We start from the raw sequence: 15867 nt of genomic DNA, 5'->3' as shown, positions 1-15867 counted from the left end.
AGTGTGCTTGGGGTCATTGTCTTGTTGAAACACCCATTTCAAGGGCATGTCCTCTTCAGCATAAGGCAACATGACCTCTTCAAGTATTTTGACATATCCAAACTGATCCATGATACCTGGTATGCGATATATAGGCCCAGCACCATAGTAGGAGAAACATGCCCATATCATGATGCTTGCACCACCATGCTTCACTGTCTTCACTGTGAACTGTGGCTTGAATTCAGAGTTTGGGGGTCGTCTCACAACCTGTCTGCGGCCCTTGGACCCAAAAAGAACAATTTTACTCTCATCAACAAATCTAAGACTAACAAATCTCATGGACAAAAAAAAAACAAAAAAAAAAAACAGACGCTTGGAAGAAAATGGAAAACAACCATCAAAATGGATAGAAAAATAACCAGAATGGCAAAGGCTCACCTATTGATCAGCTCCAGGATGATCAAAGACAGTCTGGAGTTACCTGTAAGTGCTGTGACAGTTAGAAGACGCATGTGTGAAGCTAATTTATTTGCAAGAATCCCCGCAAAGTCCCTCTGTTAAATAAAAGACGTGCAGAAGAGGTTACAATTTGCCAAAGAACACATCAACTGGCCTAAAGAGAAATGGAGGAATATTTTGTGGACTGATGAGAGTAAAATTGTTCTTTTTGGGTCCAAGGGCCGCAGACAGTTTGTGAGACGACCCCCAAACTCTGAATTCAAGCCACAGTTCACAGTGAAGACAGTGAAGCATGGTGGTGCAAGCATCATGATATGGGCATGTTTCTCCTACTATGGTGTTGGGCCTATATATCGCATACCAGGTATCATGGATCAGTTTGGATATGTCAAAATACTTGAAGAAGTTATGTTGCCTTATGCTCACGATGACATGCCCTTGAAATGGGTGTTTCAACAAGACATTGACCCCAAGCACACTAGTAAACCAGCAAAATCTTGCTTCCAAACCAACAAAATTAATGTTTTGGAATGGCCTGCCCAATCCCCGGACCTAAATCCAATTGAGAACTTGTGGGGTGACATCAAAAAAGCTGTTTCTGAAGCAAAACCAAGAAATGTGAATGAATTGTGGAATGTTGTTAAAGAATCTTGGAGTGGAATAACAGCTGAAAGGTGCCACAAGTTGGCTGACTCCATGCCTCGCAGATGTGAAGAAATCATGAAAAACTGTGGTTATACAACTAAATACTAGTTTAGTGATTCACAGGATTGCTAAAAAAGCAGTTTGAAGATAATAGTTTTGAGTTTGTAGCGTCAACAGTAGACGCTACTACAGGGGTGGGCATCGAGGGCCGAGACACTGCAGGTTTTCCGTGTAACCAATCACCTCAGCAGGTGGGTTGCTGATGAGCTTCTGCTGTGAACATAAACACCTGGTTGTCAATGAAATCACCTGCTGAAACACCTGATCTTTAATGAAATCACCTGCTGAGGCGATTGGTTGCATGGAAAACCTGCAGTGTCTCGGCCCTTTATGGCACGATTGCCCACCCCTGCGCTACTACAACCCCTGGCAAAAATTATGGAATCACTGGCCTCGAAGGATGTTCATTCAGTTGTTTAATTTTGTAGAAAAAAAAGCAGATCACAGACATGACACAAAACTAAAGTCATTTCAAATGGCAACTTTCTGGCTTTAAGAAACACTATAAGAAATCAGGAAAAAAAATTGTGACAGTCAGTAACGTTACTTTCAAATCACATCTGCTCGTGTATATTGACCCTATGCCATGACATTGACCCTATGTGTCTTTTTGCAAGGAATGTTTTCACAGTTTTTGCTCTATGGCAAGATGCATTATCATCTTGAAAAATGATTTCATCATCCCCAAACATCCTTTCAATTGTCCAAAATATCACCGTAAACTTGTGCATTTATTGATGATGTAATGACAGCCATCTCCCCATGCAGTGCCTTTACCTGACATGCAGCCCCATATCATCAATGACTGTGGAAATTTACATGTTCTCTTCAGGCAGTCATCTTTATAAATCCCATTGGAAAGGCACCAAACAAAAGTTTCCAGCATCATCACCTGCCCAATGCAGATTTCGAGATTCATCACTGATATGACTTTCATTCCAGTCATCCACAGTCCACGATGGCTTTTTCCTTAGCCCATGTACCTTGTTTTTTTCTGTTTAGGTGTTAATGATGGCTTTCGTTTAGCTTTTCTGTATGTAAATCCCATTTCCTTTAGGCGGTTTCTTACAGTTTGGTGACAGACGTTGACTCCGGTTTCCTCCCATTCGTTCCTCATTTGTTTTGTTGTGCATTTTTCGATTTTTGAGACATATTGCTTTAAGTTTCCTGTCTTGACGCTTTGATGTCTTCCTTGGTCTCCAGTATGTTTGCCTTTAACAACCTTCTGATGTTGTTTGTATTTGGTCAGAGTTTAGACACAGCTGACTGTGAACAACCAACATCTTTTGCAACATTGCGTGATGATTTACCCTCTTTAAGAGTTTGATAATCCTCTCCCTTTGTTTCAATTGACATCTCTCGTGTTAGAGCCATGATTCATGTCATCCACTTGGTGCAACAGCTCTCCAAGGTGTGACCACTCCGTTTTAGATGCGACTAACGAGCAGATCTGATTTGATGCAGGTGTTAGTTTGGGGATGAAAATTTAGAGGGTGATTCCATAATTTATTCCTCAGAATTGAGTGATTCCATATTTTTTTCCTCTGCTTGGTCTAAAAAAGTAACCGTTACTGACTGCCACAGTTTTTTTTCTTGATTTCTTATAGTGTTTCTTAAAGCCAGAAAGTTGCCACTTGAAATGACTTTAGTTTTGTGTCATGTCTGTGATCTGCTTTTTTTTCTACAAAATTAAACAACTGAATGAACATCCTCTGAGGCAGGTGATTCCATAATTTTTGCCAGGGGTTGTATATATATATATATATATATATATATATATATATATATATATATATATATATATATATATATATATATATATAAAAAATCAGAGTGGGATGAAGTCACTGCCAAGTCATTCTCAAGTCATCAATCTGCAAGTCCCAAGTCAAGTCTCAAGTCAGCTTGCCAACAATTGGGTGGTCATTATGACTTGAGACTCGACTTGGGTCTTGCTGATTCATGACTTGAGAGTAACTTGATGGTGACTTCATCCCACCTCTGATAGCAAACCATGGTACTTTCAGACACAAAGGCATGAATACAGTCGAGTGACAGAAACAAACTAAAAGGGTAATTTAAAAAAAAGATCAGGGGCACATCTCAAGTTATAAATATATTAAAGAGATTAAATGAGGGGCTCTCTTTAGCATGTTGCAGATTCATACATAATACTGTATCTATCCATAAAGCAAGAAATGTGTGTGGATATGTGGCTCACATATTTCTGTTTGTCAGATCAACCTCAGCTTTTGGATATGGCTTGTGCATGGTACGATGATGCGCTTCCTTTATGAAATTTTTGGGATTTATTTTCAAAAACCTGTAATTGACAAACTTTTATTTTGATATCGTAACATTAGTACTTCCTACACGGCGCCCTCCGTGACTGCGGGAGAATGACTTGAGAACAGTAGTCAGTACAACGTTATTTTCACGTCCTCTTTGCCACATTTGCAAAATATTGTGTTATTGATAGTAAAGATGAACGTCAGATAGTTCATGTTGCTCGCACAATAAAACGTTTAATGCCTGCATCCCAGTAAACACTTTTACTGTGAAAGGTATGTTGTTAGTGTTCTTTGAGACAGAGTTTACCTTGACAACACTGAGACGTAGCTAAAAATCTTTTAGTGCAGCAGATAAATTCTTTTTTTTTTTTCCAGTGAAATACTTCACTTATACAAAGAAACATGAAATTTTCTACACATCATCTTCATAGGTTAAGTCATCATTTTCATTGGATGGCCACTCAAAATTTCAAGATGGCCACCATGAAGTTTTGATCACGTCAATTATGCCCTCCTGGCCATGTATTTGAGTTTCTTTGTTGGTTTTATTGAGCCATGGCAGCAAGTCTGTCATGATCAAAGCCAATGATACAGATGTGCTGGTCATTGGCTTGACTGTTTTCTCAACTCTACATAGTATGGGTGTGCAGCAGTTGTGGTTGGCATTCGGTCAAGGTTCGAGCCTTCGCTGGATTCCCATCCATGACCTGTCAGACTATGTAGGCCAAGAGAGGGCCACAGGAATGCCATTCTTCCATGCCTTCACTGGATGTGATGTGGTCTCAGCCTTTAGAAACAAAGGGAAGAAGACAGCTTGGCAAACTTGGGATATGTTCCCAGAGGGTACCGCAGTATTTTCTAAACTGAGCAAGTACCCTCCGTCCATTGAGGATGCAGACATGGAGATTCTGGAGAAGTATGTGGTTCTCATGTATGACAGATCCAGCACTGTTGACAGTGTAGATGAAGCCAGACGACCTGTTTGCCAGGAAGCAGAGGTCATATAAAGCCATCCCTCCTACCAGTGCAGCTCTGCTTCAACACACCAAACGTGCAGCATACCAGGCAGGATGCATATAGGCTCAGGCAATACTGCGTCAGCCAGAAGCAGAGTGTCCATCTGATTGGGGCTGGGAGAAAGCAGGGAATGAGTGGAAGGTCTACTGGACAGCCAACTCATCAATTGCAAAGAGTTGTGAACAACTCACCAAATGTGGCTGCAACTCTGGCTGCCGTGGCAGGTGCAAATGCTACAGGCTCGGACTAGCTTGTACAGCTTTGTGCAGTTGCAAATGTGACCTGTAAGCTGTCTCCTGAATGAACTTATGATTTTTGTATGGGTTTGCTGAGTTAGTCGGCCTAATGTCTTTTGGAAAAGGATACTTCTTCCTATCTGGCCCGAAGTTTTTTTTCAGCTGCAAACCCACAAGCCACGTAAATGAGCTCATACTTTTTTATTAATCTTCATTTGCTTATACTTACAGAATACAATTAAAATAGCACAAAGTGAAAGTGGTAAATATATTTTTCTTCCAAAAGGTGCACTAAATCAAATCATTGTCCGGCAAGACTGCCACTCATACAGTGCGTATTTACCAGCTTGTAACTGCAAAATTGAGCCAGTGTCAGTGATGCACATCTGGATCAGTTCTATTTTCCCTAGATATCTACAGTCCATCTTTTCATTCATGAATTCTGAAAATATTTCATGACAGGCAGAGATTGCATCTATAGGTATCTCACAACTCTTGCATTCAAAATAATTTAGGATACGTCAACGCCGTAACGGAACTAAAATTCCAGCCTTATAATTTGGAGTTTTCAATGCATTGTTGTGATTTGCTTCTATTTTCTTTATTACCACCAATATATCTTTGTGCATCATATATAGCAATACAAATCCTAACGCTAACCCAAATAAAATTGAAATGTTTAACATAAAAGTTATATTTTCTTTAACACTAACGCTAAATTTAATTGCCTTCCATTTAAAGGACTCTCAAACCTCTTGGACTGCAGCTCCCCTCGATTTGCCACCGAACCCAGCTGTAAAAATGATCATTTGTATTCAAAATCCTTCTATTGGTCTAATTTGTTTTAGGCTCTGAAAATATATAGCCTGTGTATACCCGTAATTATGAAAGATTTAATGTAATATTCTTGGTTAAACTCAAATCAAAGCTAAAATTCTCCCCTACAAGCATAATTTTTTTTTTTATAGTCCACCACAATGGAGTTTAAATGAAAGATGGAGCGTTACAAAAACTGTCCGTCTTGAATGCAACAATGGTACTCACCGTCTCGTCACTACAATCTAACAAATATAAGACATACACACACACACACTCAGTTTTGTCCATTAAATCAAAAGTAGTTTATTTAACTTTGCCTTCTCTGTATAATTTTATTATAATAAGACACTTCTCTGCTTGTACATTGCTCCCTTGAATTAAAAATGGCAACATTTGTTTGTGGGAATGTAAGTTGGGGCAGACAAAAACTTAGATACATACATGTGTGTATATTACGGTTGCAATAATAAACCATAAATGCTAAAACAGCTTGAACCACTCCAGGTACCTTGGTAATGCTGGAAACATAGTACAATCTGAGTAATTTTCTGGAATACATTACTTTTTTCTTTTAACATGGGGTACATAAAATGCGCACATCAACATTAAGAGTTGGGGGGGGGAAGACTGAGTCAGTGTCAGTGTTAAGTGTACAGAAACAGGCAAGGTAACCTGCACCCAAAGGTGTGTTCATGCTTCAAAGTCATAGTGAAGAAAAACTTTCAACTTCACTTGCCTGCTTAGGAACGAATGCTCGAATTACAGAAAGAAAAGTGACCTTTTTTTAAAAAAAATATTTACCCACTGCCGTTTTCATTTGGATGACAAACATATACACACACACAACAGAATGTATGCAGATGTATTTAAGAAATGGTAGAATTGCCTTTTAATTGGTTAAATCAAGAGTGGGCAAACAAGGCAGAAAGTGCTTGCCGTTTTTTTTTTTTTACCCTCTGGTCCCCACCCCGTCCAGAGTTATTCTACAGACACCAGGAAAAGAAAGAAAGAAAAAAAAAAACACACACACACACACACACATACCACACACGCACACACACACACACACACACACAAAAAATCATAAAATGCCCTACTCACAATATCCCAGAGACTATCTTCAAACTTGTCAGTAAACAAAAGAAACCCCAACTTACAGCAGTGACAGTATGGATGCAGATCATATTTAGTTCTCCTTGGATGTTGCCTCTGGCCATTTTCAAGCTGTGTGCCATTTCATGTCAAACTTTTGTTTTTACAAGCATAATCCTAAATCAATCCAGTAATATTTCCTGAACACTCGAGGTCAGTATTATTTCTGGCAGATTAATTCATGGAAACTGCACTGGACTCTGAAAGGCAGCTATTGCCAACTTTTTGGCGCAAGTCCTGAATGGGGGGGGGGGGCTTGCACACTTTGAAAATACTTCCTTGAGACATGAAGCTCTTGACAGTCCTTAAGTGTGAGAAATCCTCACAAGAGCAGAGTTTGTTGCTGCACGCACAACAGCAGAGGTGGTGTAATAGTACAATACTTAGCCAAGCTGTGTACTCTGGGCCCAGACAGAGTACCTGTCACCTTGCATCACGTGTAACTTGCTCAATAACATAACACAAAGACAGAAGAAAAAAAATGGGGGGGGGAAATAATAATAATAATAAAATGACAGCAACCGTGGATTTCTGTTTTACTACAAGGAGTGCTTAAAACATACTGACCCACTGAAGCGTAATCATGACCTACATTTTCATTAAACTCATTTCCCCCTAAGCCAGGCATCTCACCTGAAAACATCTTGGTGGGACAAAAGAAATGATACCATAAAAATAGAAGTCACTGAAGAAATAATGGTCGTTAAAAGAAAGACATCAAGCTATCAATACAGTCTTCATAGGGTAAACAAAACTCATGGGGGTGGGGGTGGTGGTGGGTATTTTGTCCTTGGGAGAGAACTCATGTTACAATATGAGTATCTTCTGTAAGAAAATAAAATGCTACGAAGAGGCAGGAAAAGCATTCATGTCCTAAAACGACCATCCAAAAGCGGCAAAAATTTAGAGCAGGTCAACGACATGGAGGGAAAATTTCATACTGTCTGTTTGATCAAGCAGCAGAAATGTTGGCTTTGAAAGACAAGAAATCAATGCAAAATGTAAGCGAGCACTGAGCAGCAGTACAGTACTTGTCTGGGTTTTATCACAGTAATCAACAGTTAGTGGCTGGAAGAATTTATAAATTAAAATAACAATAACAACCTGACGTGTTGGCATAGTTAATAAACTCTCCCAACACTTCTGAGACAGAAATTGTGTTGATATGGTGTTAAAGTGGATGTAGGAGGGAGCGTGTTTTCCCTTTGTGAAGGTCGTAACCTAAAACTGCAATACTGACTACCACCCAAGGCCAAATGAACAGTAAAATCAATCCAAACCACAATTTTTGCCAATTTGAATCGCCACTTTTCATTTTGAGATGTCCTATTGTGCTTGTATATGCAAATGTGTGTTAATGTCAGTGTGAATCTGCCAAAAACAATGTACACCTCCATTGCAGAGCCACATGCTCATCAGAACTGAAGAGTTGAAATTCATGAAGAAAAGTGCAGACGCAACTGGGGTGGGGGGTGTCAAGACAAAACAAATGAAAAATTTACAATAACGGACGGTAAAGATTAACATACAGACAGAAATTAGATGACTGGGGTTGTGGCAGCTAAAGCAAATGTGAATACCATTTCCACATATTGTACATTGTACGGATATACTAAAGGATGCAAACAGATAACTGATGAAATAATGAACACAAAGGGGATAAATATTAGAGGGGTTTATCTGAAATGTTTCTGAATTTTCAATCACTTCCTATTCTTGGGGGAGGGCCAGTTACCACGCTTCTCTCCACGACTGCCACCTCCATGACCAGCTCCACCAGAGCCACCGCCAGACGGACCCCGTGGGCCTCTTCCTCCTCCAACATTGACCCTCCGATTCTGTCGCTCCATTCCAGGTCGCTGGCTTGAGAAGCTTCTTTTATTTGCCAAGGGCTCTTTCCCCATCATCTCTCGGTCAACAATCCCTCCTCCAACACCCCCGCCACCCCTTCCAAGATGGTGGCGATGGTGAGAGGAATACGACTTCCCTCCTCCTTCCCTGTCTCGGAACTCTGTGAAGTCACTGCTTTCTGAAGCTGTCTCCCACTCCTCGTTGGCCTGGTCTGAATTCTGATTGGTGAAATCAGGGATTTGGCTCCATGGCGTGGTGGTGCGTTGCCCAGGATTACCCTGGTGGTAGTGGTGATGGTGGTGACTGGTGGCATTGGTAACATGCCCACCACCACCACCACTGTTATTACTGGTTGTTACTGTGGTGTTGTGGTTAGCATTTTGGGTGTTGCCTGTGACAGTGGTAGAGACGGGGACTCCATTACTGTCCTGAACAGAATTCAGGGAAGGAGAAGAGGGTCTTCCTCCCCCGATGACCCCCACTCCTCCATTGATACGTGCGGCATTTTCTCGCTCCTTTAGTCTCCTGAAGCGAGGTGGCTTGTCCTGCTGGTGCTGCGGACGTCCATGGCGGCGACGCCTAGGAGGGCGTTCAAACCCACTGGGGGGGAACCCACGGTTGGTGGAGACAGGGATAGCATTTTGGCCTCCAGAGTTTGACGTGGAGTTGGCTGAAGCATGTTGAGTCACAACACCCCCGTTTTCAGTGGAACCATGAATGACAGGAGTTGCAGTAGGTATACACGGCTGAGGGGGATTGGACCCTTTACTCTGAGCTTGGCTTCCATCAATTAACTTGTCCTTCTTCTCTGGGCCGTTTCCTCCCCGCCCCAATTCTTTGGGGCCAGAAGGGGTCTGCTGCTTCCGAGCTGGGGTTGATGACTTCAAAGATGCACCATGGGAGGCAGAGTTGGCTCCAACCCGGTGTCCTCCAGCCAGTCCACCCACATTACCACTGTTCCTGTATATATTTGCTCCAGCACTGCCCCCACCCCTGCCCCTCCTAGAGGGCACTCCTCTGGGTGTAAAGACGCGGGTCTGAGGGCCTCTTGTTGCTACAAACGAATTGTTGTTGCTGCCAGTGGTGTTGGGATTATTTGAGCCATTCTTGATGTTTGGTTTCTGGTTTTCTTCCTTATCTGAATGACCAAGGTCACTTGCACCACTCTCACTGCCAGTCTCTGAGCCCCTCTGCCTCCTCCTCTTAGGAATTTCCTCATATTCTGAGCCCTCACTGCGGGTTTCACTTCGGTTCCTTGCCCGAGCTGGATTGTGTTGAGACCGGTCCTGACCATGCCTGCCACCAGTCCCCTCTCCCTTTGACTCCTGATGGTGGCCAACAGCAACTGATGAGCGGTAGTCTCTACTGCTCCTGCCACCAACTCTGCCACGACTGCTACCACTGGGCCCAGCATTAGCGGTGTAGGAGCCCCGGTAACCACGCCCCCTTCCATAGAATTCTCCACCTCGCCCACGACCAGCTCGGTTGCCTTTGGCAGAGACTGCATGGTGGTGTGACGCGTTTCCTCCTCTGTCAAAAGAGCGGTCTCTGTCCCTCCTTGAGGAGGAATGTGAAAATCCTGAAGTATTGTCTGTATCTTTATGACCTCTGCCTGACCCTCCACCTCCAGAGGACCGGTCTTTTCCTCCAGTTCTTGATTTTGCCATTTGGGGAGGCTCATCTTTACCTGACGGGGCTGATGTATTTTGAGAGGAGGTTGTTTCCTGCTTCATGACAGTTTGTTGGCTGCCATCTTGCTCTTTATCTTTCCCAAACCCAACACTTGTTTTGTCACCATCAATGTCCCCTCCCTCTCTCTTCATCTCCTTCAGCACTGGCTTCTTGATTGGGCCAGCCCTCTTGTTGGCATTGATTCCTGCCATCTGGTTGGTAGGTTTATGGTCCAATGACATGCTGGAAGCATCCTCCCCACCACGGGAGTTGTTTCCACCACCTGCTGCAGTGCTGGACCTTTTGCCATGAGAGGATGACCCACCTGCATTGCTGCTGCCAGGCCGTGGGCCCCACTGGGTCTCTGTCTTGTGCTCCCGCCCCCCTCTTTGGTTTGACTTGGGATGAGAATGGTGCTGGTGCTGAGAATGAGTATGACTGCCATGTTGAGATGAAGCTGAGCTTGTGGAGATGGAGGAATGAGGCACATATGCTGACCCTGTTTTCTCTTGTTTCACATGACTGCTATTCCCTGCACTGCCACCTCTTTCAACAAGATTGTGCCCAATAGCAGCTTCGCTCTCCCTTTGGGACGGGTGATTATGTACGCCAACTTTGACACTGCCATCATCCCTGGCTGAAGAAGAGGAGGAGGAGGAAGAGCAGGATGAAGAGAGAGAAGGGTGGTGCAATGGGAGAGTCGTGTCCGCCTTTTTGGCAGGTGCCTCAGCAACTCTCTCATGGCCATTCTCTTGCTTATGGGGAAGAAGAGAGAAGTGAGGCTGCTGGGGATGGTGATTGTGATGGTGGTGGAGGTGAGAGTTGCTTTCAACAGGTGGGAGGTCTGTACGACCATTGCGGTCATAGTGGGGGTGGGGAGCTCCCCATATTTGGGCTTGCTGGGACCCACGTGGAGGTCCGTCATCTTGGTGGGTGAAGGCATGTGGTGTGTTTCCCCTCTCACCCACTCTCTGATGCTGCTGGTGGGGAGGCATCCTTGCACCCCGATCACTGAAGTTGCTGTAGTTTGTCCGTCCACCCATGTAGTGATGAGGGTGATGAGAACCTCCAGGGGCACTCACTTGTGTGCCCACCGGAGGTGGGGTCTGGTTTGATGTCCCAGAGCTGGAACTAGTTTGTTGGATGGGGCCTAATCCACTTTCTTGTATGCGATGGGGAGGAGTGACACTCCTATGAGAGAAAATTCAAATAATACAAAACAATTATTTCAGTGATCTGACAGCAATATGTAGTATCATAAAGTAGACATAACATCATGAATAGAAGACAATCCAACAAAATTCAAAAGCAATGCAAGAAAATATTTTTAACAAACACATGAAGGATGTATTGAGGGTAAGAAAACAAATGAGGAAATAAAACTTAATCACTCAACAAGATGTCAGATATTAATTCTTCTAATACCTTGCCAAACCAATGATAAAATTACAAATACATCAAAGTGCATTTTGTATCCATACCTAGGCCCTTTGGCCACATCATCATCCTCCAGCACTGGTTTCTGCCTCATGGGAGAGGTTAAACCACGACCCTCTCCTCCTCCAGGGAATACTTCTGGCCCCCAGCCCAGCTTTGGATCCATAGGAGGGGTCCCACGGTGAGGATGCCCTGGATGTTGTTGCTGTCTGTCGAAAGGGTCTGAACCAGATCCCCCTGAATCTGACCGTTCACGCCCTATAAGCCCTGTGCAAAGGAGGGTTTTTTAAATTATTATTTTAAATTTTAAAAGATCTGCAGACATGTTATGTTGATTTCATGAGGACAGCATCAAACACGAAACCCAATTAAAATACATGATGTTTCAAATTAATTGCATGCAAATGGATTCCAACATGTGGGAAAACAATCATACCATGCCTGGTCACAGAAGGACTCAACACTAACCATGTGAATTACTAAACTGCTGGAATATATTTTTTACATTAAATATTTTGACTTTACATGTTGGATCACATTTATGTCTCATTCTATCACAGCTACGGTATCCTAGTACTGGAACACAGCTACTATTGGATATTCTGAATCATAATTTATGTGACTTACTATAAGAAAGGTCTGCAACCCCTAGTATGAGCTAAAGATAGTTCATTTTTTGCGCATCAGATGCTATTTTGTCCCTACCTTACTGCAAACACATCTAAACATATCGCAATAGTATGAGGTCACTGTCGATTCTATTTTAATTCATAATGAAAGTAAAACTGCAGGTCTGTTTTTTTTATTTACATTTTCCATATCGACCCAATTGTTTTATGATTTAGGGTTGTATTAAATATCTTAAAAGCTCTCTGTAGAGAGCTTTTAAGATATTTAATTAATTGTCCGTTAATTGCGTCAGACGAGATGAGAAAATATATTCGTCGATAACTATTTTTTTCATGACTAAGACAAGACAATAACATGACAGTGAAGACGATATTAACATGCATTATTGTTGATGAAAAAATACGGGACTAAAAAGTTTAGCATGAAAAAAAACCTGAAATGAAATCACTGCATTCAGAATGTTGCTGTAGCAGCCCAGGCAGACAGTTGTATTTCCTGTACTACTGCTGCCACGTTGTGGCTGCAACACAAAACTATATAGAGCAAACAGATCATGTCCAGAGAGACATGCCAGGGAGGAAGAAATGGTTCCATTTTAAATATCAAGAGCCTGACAACATTGAATGTGTAACATCTGGGGGAAGTCTCATGCATTTAGAAAATCGGAGAAAAACACCACAAACCTTCAATCATTCAACAAGTGTATTTTGTCAAGTTATGATAAAATTAGTTATTTGAGATGTGTAAAATACTATACTGACTGAAATGGTAATCAGAAATAATCTGTTTTATTGTTTTGTTTTAATCAAACTAAAATGTCTAGACTAAAACAAAACTAAAATAACCAGGGCCCGTATCCACGAAGCAGCATAAGGGTAAAAATATCCCGAGGACACCTGATGCCTCTGCCTCAAATCATCACATTCGTGATCAGCGGCCAAGAATGTGTAATTCGTGGCATTCGAGACTTGTCGCCGTTATGTGTAAATGCAGTACAAGTGTCTTAAGCATGGCAGAAAGGATGGAATGGAACTAGAGATATTCTCCATATGTAGGATGACAGTGAGTCATCAACAAGCTACCCACTTGATCTACATCACGGGTGCCCGAGTTCGATCCTCGAGATCTACTTTCCTGACACTTTTAGTTGTCTCCCTGTTTCAACACACCTGAATCCAATGAAAGGCTCATTAAAAGCCTCTTAATGAGTCTTTCATTGGATTCAGGTGTGTTGAAACAGGGAGACAACTAAGAGTGTCAGGAAGGTAGATCTCGAGGATCGAACTTGGGTACCCCTGATCTACATTATTTTATGTTAATTTACTGTCTTAATGTATTTAGAAACTGTTTAGATTCTTGTTATCATATACACATGGTTAATATTATCATTATTTTTATTATTGTTATTATTAATATTATTTTCTTTCATTTTACTATTTTGTCATTAGATTTTTTTAAATGGACCACAATGGAAATAAGTGTCTACACTTTCTTGTGTCATGCATGTATTTTTAATGCATTTACAATTACATTATGTACTCACAATGGACGTACTAAATAAACCCACGCACACTTTTAATATAGAAATATTCAGCATATGGATAGGGCTGCAGCTATCGATTATTTTAGTAATCGAGTATTCAATCGATGATTCTGGCAATTAATCGAGTAGTCAGATAAAAAGTACTTTTGCGTTTTTAAACATCAACAGTCCAGGGCTCTTCCTACTAAGCAATGGCACAATGTCGTAGCACCAAAGTCTTGACATTGTCTGACATTCTGTTTTGTTTTTTAACTATTTTTAAGTTTTTTTTTGTTTTTGTTTTTGTTTTTAATAGTTTGGTGGACTGGGTCCCTGCGTGATTTTTTTTTAATCCCTCTTTCTCTGCAATTCAGCAGATGCATTTCAGCTGGAGATTGAACATGCAAGCCTCGAAGTCAGTTTTTTTTTTTTTTATTTTAGTTACCGTGTTTGTGAAGCATTGTGTGTTGCCCAAAAAGGTGAAAATTAAAAAGCAAAACACTCAGTGGGAGTCTGAGCAAAACAAAGAAGAAAGAGTGGACTTCTGCTGAAAGGATCTTCTTTCAGACACCGTTTGTCAGTGTGCCCGGGGACAGAGCTGTGACTCGCCCGGTGTGAGGGAAGTGCTGAGAGCCACTCACACCGGGCAAAGAGAGACAGCAGCCGGGCAAATAGTTACTCCCCACGTAGAGCGGACCATCTGTTTTTTAAAGACAAACACACTGCTTCGCTTTAAATGCGCAATAAGCTATTTCAGATGATCAGTGTGGACCGTCTTTCTCTTAAGAGGCTTTATTTTACTGTGTGTGTCGCGTTGGAAAGCTGTAGCCTTTTGTGCTGAATTCATTAGTGGTTACACAGTATATGCGCTAGTCTTCTTCTGGTTTTATCAGGGGACGTTACAGCGCCACTCACAGGCCTGGCATATGTACTACAATGTTAAATGAAGCTTAGAGGCACAAAATTTGCCTCAAGCTTTTCTAATTGAATTATTCGAGTTACTCGGCTAAATGTTTCAGCCCTACATGTGGATGAGATGCATTCAAACATTTTCAGGTTGTGTAACAATTCATTTTGTGGCAAGCCACAGTGTTTGTCTTTTCTGCACTCTGCCTAAAGGTAGCACTCTCACTTTTCACATAAAAGCCCCTTGCACACCGGGCCCACTTCGAGTTGCTTCCTGTGGCGTCATGATGACGCAGGAATGTCTGCGTCAGGTGCGTGCAGCAGGGGGCAGAGAGGAGGTGAAGACGCAGCCTGCAGGTTCTCTGCAGAGAAGTCAGAGTGCACAGTTTGACTGCAGTCAGACTGTGCACTCCGATTTCTCTTCTAGTTTATATTTGTTCTTGTGCTGGGATGAAGGTCTGCGCTCTGAGTTCTGTTTTAATTTATCTGTTTTCCTTGCGCGTGTGAACAAACCTTCTGTGAATAAATGTGGAGATGTCTGGAGTTACACTTGATGTGGACATGTCCTGTCTCTGGCAATCAGTCTGTGAGCAGGACTTATGTCCTTTTTTGTCCTTTTTTTTTTTAAACACAGTGATGAGAGAGTTTGAGGGGAGAACAAGGAACTAACTGACTGCAGCCAGACAGTTTTTTTCTTTTAATTGTTCACATGTGCGCGCACAAAGGAATTGTCCGTGAGTGGACTGGAGATGTCCAGACTTTTTACTGGATGTGGACATGTCCTGTCTCTGGCAATCAGTCTGTGAGCAGGACTTTTATGGACTTTATTTAAACACATTTGTGAGAGAATTTAAGAGGGAGGAGCTGCAGCAGCTGCAAACAGTATTTTTTATTTTTTTTTAACATCAAACACAATACACTTTTCACTTATGGTGACAGCATGGTGACACTTAACACTAAACCGACTACACCAATTGAACTACAAAACCATAATAAATCAATAACAATAACAACACTGTTAAACTAATGTGAACCACAGTAACAATATTTGAAAAGCCAAAACCCCAAACTCCTATAATGCACTGCAGCACAACATTTACAGGTTTAGCGACCGGCTCAGCGATTGCTAGTTTAATTTTGTTGAGTATCATCATCATGACATTAATTTCATGATTACACATTTGACATT

General features: G+C 41.9%; 1 protein-coding gene across 2 annotated transcripts in view; it reads right to left on the bottom strand.

Moving 5' to 3' along the window:
* Positions 1-5787: 5787 nt before the first annotated feature.
* Positions 5788-15867, bottom strand: part of prrc2a (proline-rich coiled-coil 2A) — a 69876-nt gene continuing 59796 nt past the window's right edge. For both annotated transcript variants that reach the window (XM_034160949.1, XM_034160948.1), the window contains exons 15-16: positions 11665-11887; positions 5788-11374 (exon numbers count right to left, since the gene is read on the bottom strand). In XM_034160949.1, the coding sequence (XP_034016840.1) occupies positions 8365-11374; positions 11665-11887 (3233 nt within the window). In that variant the 3' untranslated portion in view covers positions 5788-8364. The remainder of the gene's footprint in view (positions 11375-11664; positions 11888-15867) is intronic.

The sequence above is a fragment of the Thalassophryne amazonica genome, chromosome 20 (assembly GCF_902500255.1).
Source record: "Thalassophryne amazonica chromosome 20, fThaAma1.1, whole genome shotgun sequence".
NCBI lineage: Eukaryota > Metazoa > Chordata > Actinopteri > Batrachoidiformes > Batrachoididae > Thalassophryne > Thalassophryne amazonica.
The sequence above is the reverse complement of the archived record's forward strand: the minus strand, read 5'-3'. Positions and strand labels throughout refer to the sequence as shown.